General features: G+C 45.2%; 1 protein-coding gene across 1 annotated transcript in view; it reads left to right on the forward strand.

Moving 5' to 3' along the window:
* The window catches only part of KLHL6 (kelch like family member 6), a 665920-nt gene that overhangs the window by 496763 nt on the left and 156330 nt on the right, over positions 1-12827 (forward strand). The window contains exon 4 of the mRNA XM_069617837.1: positions 1613-1850. Coding sequence (XP_069473938.1) covers positions 1613-1850 — 238 coding nt within the window. The remainder of the gene's footprint in view (positions 1-1612; positions 1851-12827) is intronic.

Genomic DNA, 12827 nt, shown 5'->3' on the forward strand with positions numbered 1-12827 from the left:
GATGTCTCCCCTCAACCGTATTCCTGGTGTTGTTTCACTCCAACGATGATGTTCTCTGATGTTTTCCACCACCCACGTTCTATGATATTGCTTCACCCTCCAACACGGTCTCTGATGTTGTCCCACTCACACACCCTCTTCTCTGCTGTGGTGCCACCCCTCCACCACGTTCTCTGTGGTTGTTCTACCCTTCCAACATGCCACCTGATGTTGAAACACCCCACAACCATGCTCCCTAATGTCATTCCACCCCTCGGCCGTGCTCCCTAGTGTGGTCCCACCGCTCCACCTCTTTCTGATATTGCTTCATCCTCAACAATGTTCCCTCAAGTTTGTGCACCCTGTTTCCCTGAAACACGGTGCGTCTCTCACCACCATGTTTCCTGATGTTTCCTCTGGTTCCATGTGATGTCACCGAATTACTTTTTAATGAATGAAATCATACCGGATATCGAATGTTTTCTTTTTTAAATTGGAGGGGGGAATCCTGCTGCCCATCCCGTCCACAAACCCCCCATTTTCCCATGCTTGTAACCCCACCCAGATCAACCCCCTACACCTTCTAACCCTTTACTCCCACTCCTATATATTTATTTTTCATTATTTTTTTGGTAAGATTTCATTCGTTATTTCCATTTCGGTAACCTCATTGGATACCGTTCCCATCTCCTCCAGGGTGTGCCAATGTTCCCAGATGAGTTCTAGATCGTGGGCCATTTTTCTAATTTGGCCCCAACCTTTTGCCCTGATCCGCGAGATGATTCACAGTCCACCTCGCTCCCTTGCACTGTCCCCTAACTGTTTCCTGATGTTTTTCTATCCTATTGCCCAGTAAGCCTCCAACATACATTCATGTTCCCCCAGCCAGCTATACCCACAACTCAGCCAACCTTGCATTCATATGAGTGCCCCGAACCATTGCACCCATTCCCGCAGCCTGCCAGAAGCAAGAGCATGAAGCCCTGTTCCCGACGGTCTCTGATCCACGGGCCAGCCAACCTTCAGAGCGACTCTCAAGGACTGACTATGGCCATCATCAAAAAGAACCAGGTCCTGAAGCCCACCTGAATTCTTTTGGAGAAAAATGCAAAGCAGACATAGTCTCATCCACTTTACACATGTCAGACATAGAGAGATAGCTACCGGACTAGGTGGCTAATTGGGAGAGCGATGCAAACATCACATGCCTTTAGCATGAGCTTTACCTTATTCCTCAGATCCCATCCTGCTAAACTCGGCTAAACATGGTCGCATACCAAATGATGGCTACATTTGATCATGTCTTGCCGACTGTAAGGAGAGAGGATAGTTGAGATTGGCATGTAGTGTGTCTTGGTTTTGGAAGCATGAATTTGTGTAGTGTGTCTTGGTTTCAGAATCTTGGATTTCCATTATCTTGGATGGTCATTGCTGTGGCAGCCTCTTTAATTTGGGGTTTTCTTCACCCTGATCCTGGAGAAGCAAATAAGGGCAATTTGTTACTCGCTGTCTTTTCGATGGCGGGATCCCAAAGTGTATGCGACCAAGCCCAGTACAAATGCTGACATGGCTAGGAATGTCTGAAGACCCTCAATTCAGGCTCGATGCTCACCTCGCCTCCTTTACATTTCAGATCATTTCCGAAAGAACGAAGCCAAGGATGCAGGAGTTTCAGTCCGAGGTCTTTATGATCATTGGAGGCTGCACGAAGGATGAGAAATTTGTCTCGGAAGTCACCTGCCTCGACCCGCTGAGGCGAAGCCGTCTGGAGGTAGCCAAACTACCAATCACAGACCAGGAAGCCGAGAGTGAGAACAGGAAGTGGGTGGAGTTTGCATGCATTACATATAAAAATGAAGTCTACATTTCAGGTAAAGAGCTCACTCGCTCTACCCACTGTATCGCCAAGGGCTATGGCAGTAACAATTTGGATCAAATTGATTATTGATGCATTAATTACATGCTGGAATCTCTTTCATTTTTGGAGTAGTGGAAATTTGCACATTTGCACCGTAACTTTAACTAGTTCCCCAGAAATCACACACATGGCCTATTGTACTGTAATCGACACAGGTGCACCCGAAAAGGAAAGTGACACAAGACTGACAGTCAAATGAATGGGAGGTGACCACATACAATTCCTTCATAGCACCTTACTGTCTCTCGAGGACAGCAAGGATTACTTTGATATGCACGAGGCGTAAGCTATTCAGTAGTATGGTTTATGGTCCACGTGGAAGCCGCCCTTCACCCTGTCCCCATCCCTACATCAATTAGCAATCCATGATCATTCAACTCACAAACCATGTGGTAGCACAAGTGGAAGCTACACAATGGCGCTCATGTTCCATTGGGGCATAACATTAGCTTTTATGCCTTCCGTTAACGTCACCCCCTATTTGTATGGCGGGAGGAAGGGCAGACCGCAACTTGTGTTCCCTGCCACCACCCTACCACCCTTCCTCTCTGCCATGCAAATACACCCCACGTCCGGTGCATAAACTGGGATCCATGGAGTCCGCTGGCTTTATGCAGCAGGCTCCATAGTAAATGCTGCCTGCCAAATAACCCTTTGGAGCAAATTGAGCTCCAATATTTTTTTTTTTTTTCATGCTGGCATAATTGTTTTTTGTCTTAGTTGTGTATTTATAACGCGCTTAAACACCCAGAGGTTTCTAAGCACTGACCCGAGGATCGAACCTGTGTTGCTTCGTGTGGTCTTGCTTCCAAGGCACGCACGTTGCCGCTGAGCTATCCTCCCGGGAATATGTTTACCACTATAAAAAACTATTGGCAAATAAACACTATAGCGGCCATTTTGTTGCAGGCAGAGGTTTTGCAGAAAGTACCAGCAAGTTATGATCCATGCCATGTTTGTGCATTTACGGCAAGAAGCAGGGGATGGAGCAAATACTATGCTCCCACCTTCTCCAGCAGCTTGCTGCTGTAAATTCACCTTAAACAAAACCGTCACAATTGTGCAGAAAGGGCCATGGACACGTGTTGGTTCCTCTTTGGTCAATCTGTGCTACATTTATGAACCTTTAAGTCGATTTGGTCCATTTAGTTTATTGAAATTCCTTCAAGGTGATTTACCTGTCGCAGGGTTCAGGCTCTGGTTCTGGTTACATAAATATGCTAAATTTTTCCAGCAAACACTGCCCTTTTCTTTAGTAATAAGTCACAATCTCTGCTTTCACTTCCACTTTTTCATCTAGGCTAGACTTTGGTAATCCCCCCTATTTAGGCTACACTAAGTATCCTTTATCCGACTTCAGCTGATCCAAAATACTGCAGCGCAGCCACTGCAGTCCCTGTGTAAAGGTGCCAATGCATCACATTCCCTGCAACAACTCTACTGGCTCTCCATTCATCTAAGGGTGCACTTCGTGGTCTCTACAGTGACCACCCATGGTGCCTCCACTGCAATTGTGACAGATAAGCTCACCCCTCACATCGCCACGTTCCAGCTCAAATGGGTCAGCCCACGCTACTTCAAGCCATAGCGTGGGGTGACCAGGCCGCGTACCGTGAAATGACGAAAGACTATGGGCCTTGTTACGACCCTGGCGGTAGGGGTTTAACGGGGCCGGTGGAGCTGCTGGCCCCGTTAAACCCCTACCGCCTCATTACGAGGTTTGCTCGCGGGACCCGCTAAGGATGCCTGGTAAAACCAGGTGTCCTTAGCGGGTCCCGCGAGCAGACCAGGATGAAAACAACGGGCACGTCATTAACAGGCCCGTTGTTTGCAACCTCCCCATTCCCATTGAGCCCTATGGGATCTCAAATGGGAATGGGGATGTACAGGGTCTGGGTTCCTGGAATGGTGAAATACCGGGCCCTCCAAGGTCGGAATGGTCCGGTGGTTTCCCATTCCAGGAACCCGGACCCAGTACCTGGAATGGGGGTAGCCATGCCGCAAATAGCGGTATGGCTGCCCGCAGGGTCGTAATGAGGCCCTATGTCTATTTCTATTCATATCTGTATGTATAGGACATTTATAAAGCTCACACGCACACCCGAAGGCAAGACTCCTAACTCACTTGTTAACAGCTGTGCTACGTGGAAGTAAAATGCTCCTTAGCTTGGAACGACCAATGTTTCTGTCTTCCCATACCATTGGTCCAATTGGAAATACCGTTCAGGTGAAAAGGAGATGTGAGTATATAGCTGAGTGTCATCACATGCGACTGATGCAGTATGTTGAAGTGCTGAATTGCCTGCGACAGAGAGTATAAATATTCAACATAACATGGAAGAGAAGGTACATCTGCTGGACAACACAAGTCAGGGGAGTGATGGAACCCTGAAACATGGCCCCCGGTGCACCTGCTACGATTTGCATAGGTATTGCCCTATATGTAATCTATCTATCTCTATATGTTTTGTTTAGCACCACACACCCCAAGGCCTCAGAGCACTGACAAGACAACAAAAACATAAACTCAAGCTTGACCAGCCCTTTCTTGGTCTTTACCCTTATATGAGAGCAATGTATTAATACTTTTCTTAAAAAGAGCCAATGAGGGATTCATCCTCAAGTTTAAAGGCCATGCATTCCACAACATCGGAGCCCATACCTCAAAGCCTGTGCTTCCAAATGTTTTCAGCTGGAAGCATGGACATACCAGATGTGCATCCTTATTAGAGCGCAAAGCTCTTTGTATGGGTGCCCTTTTGATCCGGAAGCTAAGATACATAGGTGCATCACCCGACAGACATTTATATACAAGAGAATTTGCTTTTTCCGTACTCTCTGCTCCACTGGAAGCCAATGTAGCTTCCGCCGAGCCTCCGATGCATGTGCTCGTCTCCCCAGTTCGCAGACTGCTCTAACGGCTCCATTCTGGACGGTTTGCAATATCTCCATGTTGTGATCTGAGGTGCAAATTAACAGACTATTGCAGTGATCAAGTTTTGTGTTGATCGTGGCAGATTCCACTACTGCCCTATTCTGATCCGATAAAGATGGGTGTATCTGCCGCAGCAATCTGGTCATGTATGCACATGTGGCACTCAAGGGCGCAACATGCTTATTTGATGTAAACTGTGAGTCTAGATGGACTCGGAGCGTTGTAACGTGCTGTGCCACATGAACGGCATTCCCTGCAATCATAAATTGACTATACTGCAGGTTCATCTTGTTTAGCCTTGCATTAGTTCCAATGATCAATAACTCCGTTTTTTTGTTATTTAACACTAAGGAATTAGTTTCCATCAGCAACTGGATCAGCAAAAATACTTGATGAGCCCTTTCCAAGTACATCTGCATAGTTAGCAACTGAGCACCCAGAGGTCATATGAAGACTTAATATAAATATTAAATAACAGGGGGGAGAGGCAGGGACCCTAGAAATGATCTAGACCACTTATCAGAACATTTCCCCATCTTAATAAGTCTATTAATCGGCGTCTCATGATCAACCAAATCAAAAGCTGCCGATAAGCCAAGCAGCAAGAGTAGTGCAACCTGGACATTGCCGATCATTTTTACAATATCTGACTTTCCGAGCCGCCTTGGTTAGCAGCAGTGCCAAGTCCCAAATATCCCATTGTTGAGGACCCAACTTTGGTACTTGGATCATTTGACAATTCAATGCTCTACTACTATTGCTGCCTTCTAAAATATTTCATGACTCAACTATAAAGGAGCTGCTTGTGTGACCCTAGTGTAAAGATGGGATGAAACAGGTGGAGTGCGGTTAGAAGAGGAGCTTTTCTGACTGGGCCTGTATCTTGATCCACTGCGCGTCCTCCACACCATTTCCTAACCAATGACCGGATCTTCAGAAGCCTAAAAACTTTCCTTTTCAGAGGCTTCATCTTAACTCATGTAATCGCCCAAAAGAGACGGTTCACACCTGTGTATAAATCCGACAAATTGTAAACCAGGATAGGCCACCAGCACCAACACCACCTGGTTACAATAATGTAATACAGTAGGCATTTATGCTATGCCTGTGACCACTGTTGTGGTCTTTGACTGACGCTCGACTGAGTGGATAATGCATATTGTACCCACCACTGGTTTTGCTGACTGTGGTCTGTGCAGGAAAAGAAAAGTGGGGTGCGTGAGGAAGAGAGAAATGCAGGAGCATACTGATGACAATTTAGCCATATTCACTGACAATTTTTCCACAGCTAAAGGGCAATTTTAAATGCCATTTGCACCAATTTACCAGTGACACAAATGGCATTGAACCGAGGGGCGAGTGCAGAAATGGCGTCGAACTAACTGGTGAGTGCAAGAGCCCCATTTTAGACTTTTTGATCTGTGCCAATATTGGGGTTACATTTCACATCCCTGGTATCAAATTGGCCATGATCGGTGGAATTTCTGTGATCCGGCCCTAGATGTTGGGGAGAGGTTCTGAGAGAGGTGGGCCAGAGGGTAGTGTTTGTGATGGATTGGATGCATGCAGAGGTACTACTGTAACTGGGTAAGAAGAGAAGTGCAGGCAAAAGGTTGGCATCTGAAGGATTTCTATGTCTGCAGTTTCTTAATGCTCAGCAGATTGTCGCTCTACATTGCCATCACTTTGCACGGGAAGGCAAACGTGCTAATGATTTCTGAAAAGTAAAGGATCGGTTTGACTTAGACATACAGCTTTATTTAGGGGAAGCGCACAAGTACTGCGGGTGCATAGAGAGACATAGTGGTTGAGCTCTTGCTGCAGAAAGCCTGACATAGCCAAGGAAGACTCTTATTTTCCAAAGATGAATAAATATCTTCTTAATGATATAAAAGGCCAGATGATTGTTTGTCTGATGCCGTCATGCACAGTGGAGGCTGCCCACGTGCACAGAACGCTCCGCTAGAGGGAGCTGTTGCCTTAGGATATACAGTGGTCCAAGGCGCATAGCTTCGCCTGTGTTCCCCGCTAGAGGTAGCTGTAGGCCTAGGCTCTATAGTGGTCCTATAGTGTCAATGAAAACCTGCACTTTGGCCTATGTACATGGGCCTGTACACTAGTAGCATCATAATTAGGGTGGAAAGTGTCAAGAAGCAGGCTTGCTGCACTGTGAATGTAAGGATTGGTGAATTTCCTGGGGGTGCACAGATTTTAGGGCAGTGACATCATTGGAAGTGACATCACCTGAAGTGACAGCATCACATTTCCACTTATTCACCCAATTGGAAAGGGGCAGAGGCAGAACAGTTAGCAAAACACAATCATTGTTTTTTTTTGTTTTGCACTAATGCTGTGCGCACTGAGGCCTATGGGTGTGTTGCGCATATATAATAAATAAATATTAATAATAATAATAATGATAATAATGAAGGTGGGGGAAGAAAGAAGGGAAATAAATAGCAGGGAAGGGCTGGAAGTGCCAAAAAAAGTTCAAAAGTAAAAGGAGGCTCTTTCCAAGTTCACTGGGAAGTAAATCCTCAGCTCTCTTCTGTGGCCGGCGACTTCACATCCCACTGTCTGCGCTGCTGCCTCTCGGGCTGCAGTGAGGAGTCTGGGACATGCTTGCCTCCTGCTGATAATTTGGTAAATGTTTTACCTGGAGGGGCATAACTGTTTGCGCCGAATATCAGTGAGAGTCCAAGTATAGTGAGGGAGCCCGAACTAACCAAGGGGTGTGGGGTGGGGGTTTTATTCAGAGGGGTTCGCCCCCTGAGAACATATTTTAATTAACAGCACTTTTTGTAAAAAAGTTGGTCAAAAGCCACACAGTTTGCAATTGGTTTTTTATGGTAGCTCATGAAAAAAACGCAATAGATGCAAGTCTCAAACAGTGCTCCGGACAATTTTTCAACATATTCTCATGTTCCCTTTGCCCACAACATATGCCAGTATAACATTTTATGCGGGCTGTGCCCATGCATGTCCATGCAGGCTGCAATGATATATACCACTAATACATATAGAAACTGCCAGCTAGTGAAAAATGCAATGCCAGAGAAAGTAAGTATATCCAGACAGGCTATACAAATGTAGGCCAGTGTACCAGGTAATCAAACATGTGTAGGCCAGTGTAGCCACATAATAACACTCATCATGCTTTCTTTACCCTTGATGCCCAGTAAAAGAAATGCCATGCCACAGTAAGAATGTACATGCAGACTGGCACCACCAATGTAGGCCAGTCTTGCCCCATAATAATGCTTATCATTGATTTACCCTTGATGCCAAGTATAAAATGCCTTGCCACATTAAGAAAGTGTATGCCCACTGCCACTACTATTGTCAGCCAGTCTAGCCACATAATAGTACTTCTCATGTTTGCTTTACCCTTGGTGACAAGTAAAAAATGGCATGCCCATAAAAAAAAAGAAAATGTAGACTGGCACTACTAACGTTAGTCAGTCTAGTCACATAATAACACTCACAGTGTTTGTTTTACACTTGATGCACACTTGTACCTTTACTGTACATCAAGGGAAAGAATGCCATGCCTCCAGCAGCCTCGACCCCTAAATGTATCAGCCCCACTCTCCCTTCACACATGCTCACTCATACAACATTCAAACAACTCATTAAATGTATGCATGCTTAGAAACAAACACAGTACATACATACTAACATAGATGATTAAAAAATGTAAACAAACTTCCCAGTTTGCATAGCGCTGCACTGCCATGGAGGACCGAACACCAACCTCTCCTCTCAGCAGCAACATGTTATGTTATGTTATTTTGCACTTATATAGCGCCTTATATACCATTGGTATGGTCTGAAGGCGCTGGTAGGTTGAACGCCCTTGGGAACCGAAGTTCTGGTCAGTAGAGGGAGAAGAGAGAGTCCAAAGGTGCGTGTGCGCATCTGGTATGTGTGCAGCTGGTGCGAAATTCCTGTGGTAGCTGCTTCCTAGCGGTAGGTGTGGTGGCTGATCGGTCAGGAGTATGTGTTCGATCTGTCCGGAATTATCCAGACTGAGAGGGGCAGCGTTAGGCCTGAGGAGAACGCCTGGCTGGGGGTGCGAGACCAGCAATTACTAAGAGTGATGGGGAGTGAGCGGCAGATGTTGATATGAGAACAGTTATACCGAATGGTGTCATAGTATCTCTGTGTTCTAGTTGAGTGGTGGTGTAAGGAGCGTGGGGTGTGATATGAGGTATGCTATTTTAAAGGATCTATGCATTCCAAGGCATAATACCATGCAATTGGGTACACTTTCTAATGTAAATGGTCACACCTTCTAAATGCAATTGGGTACACTTCTAATGCAAATGGTCACAGCTTCTAAATGCAATTGGGTAAACTTCTAATGCAAATGGTCACAGCTTCTAAATGCAATTGGGTACACTTCTAATGTAAATGGTCACACCTTCTAAATTCAATTGGGTACACTTCTAATGCAAATGGTCACAGCTTCTAAATGCAATTGGGTACACTTCTAAATTCAACTTTCTCAGAGAGGCTATTGGGCACAATTTCTAAATGAAATTGGGTACACTTTTAATGCAAATGGTCACTGCTTCTAAATGCAATTTGGTACACTTCTAATGCAAATGGTCACTGCTTCTAAATGCAGTTGGGTACACTTCTAAATTCAACTTTCTCAGAGAGGCTATTGTGCGCAACTTCTAAATGCAATTGGGTACACTTCTAAATTCCACTTTCTCAGAGAGGCTATTGGGTGCAATTTCTAAATGCAATTGGGTACACTTCTAAATTCTACTTTCTCAGAGAGGCTATTGGGCACAATTTCTAAATGCAATTAGGTACACTTCTAATGCAAATGGTCGCAGCTTCTAAATGCAATTGGGTACGCTTCTAAATTTCACTTTCTCAGAGAGGCTATTGGGCGCAATTTCTAAATGCAATTGGGTACACTTCTAACGCAGATGGTCACAGCTTCTAAATGCAGTTGGGTACACTTCTAATGTAAATGGTCACACCTTCTAAATGCAATTGGGTACACTTCTAATGCAAATGGTCACAGCTCCTAAATGCAATTGGGTACACTTCTAGTGCAAATGGTCACAGCTTCTAAATACAATTGGGTACACTTCTAAATTCCACTTTCTCAGAGAGGCTATTGGGTGCAGCTTCTAAATGCAATTGGGTACACTTCTAAATTCCACTTTCTCAGAGAGGCACTTGGGTACACTTCTAAATTCCACTTTCTCAGAGAGGCAATTGGGTACGCTTCTAAATTCCACTTTCTCAGAGAGGCTATTGGGCGCAATTTCTAAATGCAAATGGTCACAGCTTCTAAATGCAATTGGGTACACTTCTAATGCAAATGGTCATAGCTTCTAGATGCAATTGGGTACACTTCTAAATTCCACTTTCTCAGCGAGGCTATTGGGCGCAATTTCTAAATGCAATTGGGTACACTTCTAATGCAAATGGTCACAGTTTCTAAATGCAATTGGGTATACTTCTAATGCAAATGGTCACAGCTTTAAATGCAATTGGGTACACTTCTAAATTCCACTTTCTCAGAGAGGCTATTGGGCGCAATTTCTAAATGCAAATGGTCACAGCTTCTAAATGCAATTAGGTACACTTCTAAATTCCACTTTCTCAGAGAGGCTATTGGGCGCAATTTCTAAATGCAAATGGTCGCAGCTTCTAAATGCAATTGGGTACACTTCTAATGCAAATGGTCATGGCTTCTAGATGCAATTGGGTACACTTCTAAATTCCACTTTCTCAGCGAGGCTATTGGGCGCAATTTCTAAATGCAATTGGGTACACTTCTAATGCAAATGGTCACAGCTTCTAAATGCAATTGGGTATACTTCTAATGCAAATGGTTACAGCTTTAAATGCAATTGGGTACAGTTCTAAATTCCACTTTCTCATAGAGGCTATTGGGTGCAATTTCTAAATGCAATTGGGTACACTTCTAATGCAAATGGTCACAGCTTCTAAATGCAATTGGGTACACTTCTAAATTCCACTTTCTCAGCGAGGCTATTGGGCGCAATTTCTAAATGCAATTGGGTACACTTCTAATGCAAATGGTCACAGCTTCTAAATGCAATTGGGTACCCACTTTTAAATGCAATTGGGTACACTTCTAAATTCCACTTTCTCAGAGAAGCTATTGGGCGCAATTTCTAAATGAAAATGGTCACAGCTTCTAAATGCAATTGGGTACACTTCTAATGCAAATGGTCATAGCTTCTAAATGCAATTGGGTACACTTCTAAATTCCACTTTCTCAGAGAGGCTATTGGGCGCAATTTCTAAATGCAAATGGTCACAGCTTCTAAATGCAATTGGGTACACTTCTAAATTTCACTTTCTCAGAGAGGCTATTGGGCGCAATTTCTAAATGCAAATGATCACAGCTTCTAAATTCAATTGGGTACACTTCTACTGCAAATGGTCACAGCTTCTAAATGCAATTGGGTACACTTCTATAGCAAATGGTGCAGTTTCAATGGTGGCTATTGAGCACACTTCTAAATGTGGCTTTCCACAGACAGGTTACTGTGCGCACTTCAAGATGTAATTTTTAAGGGAGGCTATTGGGCGCACATTTAAATCTACTCATACATGTATAGATTCGAGTTTCCAAGTGTAAGTATGCTACAGCAATGATTATAAAACAGTGTTAATGCTTTGTTAGATGCATGGTTAGGTAGTATGGCGTGAAGTGATTGCCTCAGGCCCTGCCCTTCCCACACTTACTTATTGTTGGCTTCTTGCTTCTCCTGCGGATACCTGCAGATACGGTTGGGAGCTGTCTCTGTATGAGCTGTCCTTTGTCCCAGGGTCCTTAGTTGCAGGGGGCTGCCGGGCAGGGGGCTGCCCTGGGAGGGTCTGTAATGGCTGGTGACTCAGGGCCTGCTAGCCAATCAGGGCACGGCCTGGAGAGCGCTGGCGACTCAGTCAATCAGGGGAGGTGGGCGGGCTGGGAGGCAGGAGGGAGGGAACAAGGAAGTGGGAGAGGGATCGAGCACGAAGGGACTGGGCTCCAAAACACGGCCAAAAAAACAAAATTAAAGCCTTGGCGCGGACCACGAGGGGCTAGATTTCAGGTCCACTCACCTTGCACCGACACAAATAAGGATGCGTGCACAGAGAGACTACGGCTGTTAGGCCCAAAGCACACGGAGCAGGCTACCAATCAGGGGAGGTGGGAGGGAGGGAACAAGGAAGTGGGGAGAGGGATCGAGCACGAAGGGACTGGGCTCCAACACACGGCCAAAAAACAAAATTAAAGCCTTGGCGCAGACCAAGAGGGGCTAGATTTCAGGTCCACTCACCTTGCACCGACACAAATAAATGCGTGCACAGAGAGACCACATGAACACGTTGACTGACTCCTTTCCTGTCAGTCAGTGTGTGTACACTGTTGGCACAATAATGAGAGGCAGTTTGGCCAGACTTCCACCGCCTCTCATTATTTCACACCACATTTATTAAGGAGCTGGGCTCCACAACAAACAAAAAATAAAGGCCATCATTACAAAAAGGGTGGTAAGTTCAGCGGTAATGCTGCTAGATGGAGTTACCGTTACTGCTGTGGTGTCTTGCGGAATGACTGCCACATCACAATTTGGCGAGATTGTGTGTGAGCTCACCATCAGCAGTAACGGAATTACTCCCATGAATGGGTTCCAGATGGTAATTCCACCCAGAATCGTCAGAATTATTGTTACCACTGGAATGTCCAATGCTAATTCCGCTGGAGGATTTACCGCTGGCAGAAATAGTGTCATCGCCGGTATGGGAATCTTGTGGGTTGCCATGTGGAAAATCCAATCAAAATCAGCATTAAGGGATTTGCCATCCAATTCCAAAACCCAGCTCAAACATGTCCTCAGGCAAAGTCCAAGGGAAGGTGCCAGAAATGCACCAAAGAAAACCTAAATTCTCTGATCAGGAGCTCGCTGTACCAGCAGAGGTGGTGGCACATGCAGAGGAGCTGTATGAGCC

Source organism: Ambystoma mexicanum, chromosome 10, assembly GCF_040938575.1.
Source record: "Ambystoma mexicanum isolate Mex_15411 chromosome 10, UKY_AmexF1_1, whole genome shotgun sequence".
Classification (NCBI taxonomy): Eukaryota; Metazoa; Chordata; class Amphibia; order Caudata; family Ambystomatidae; genus Ambystoma; species Ambystoma mexicanum.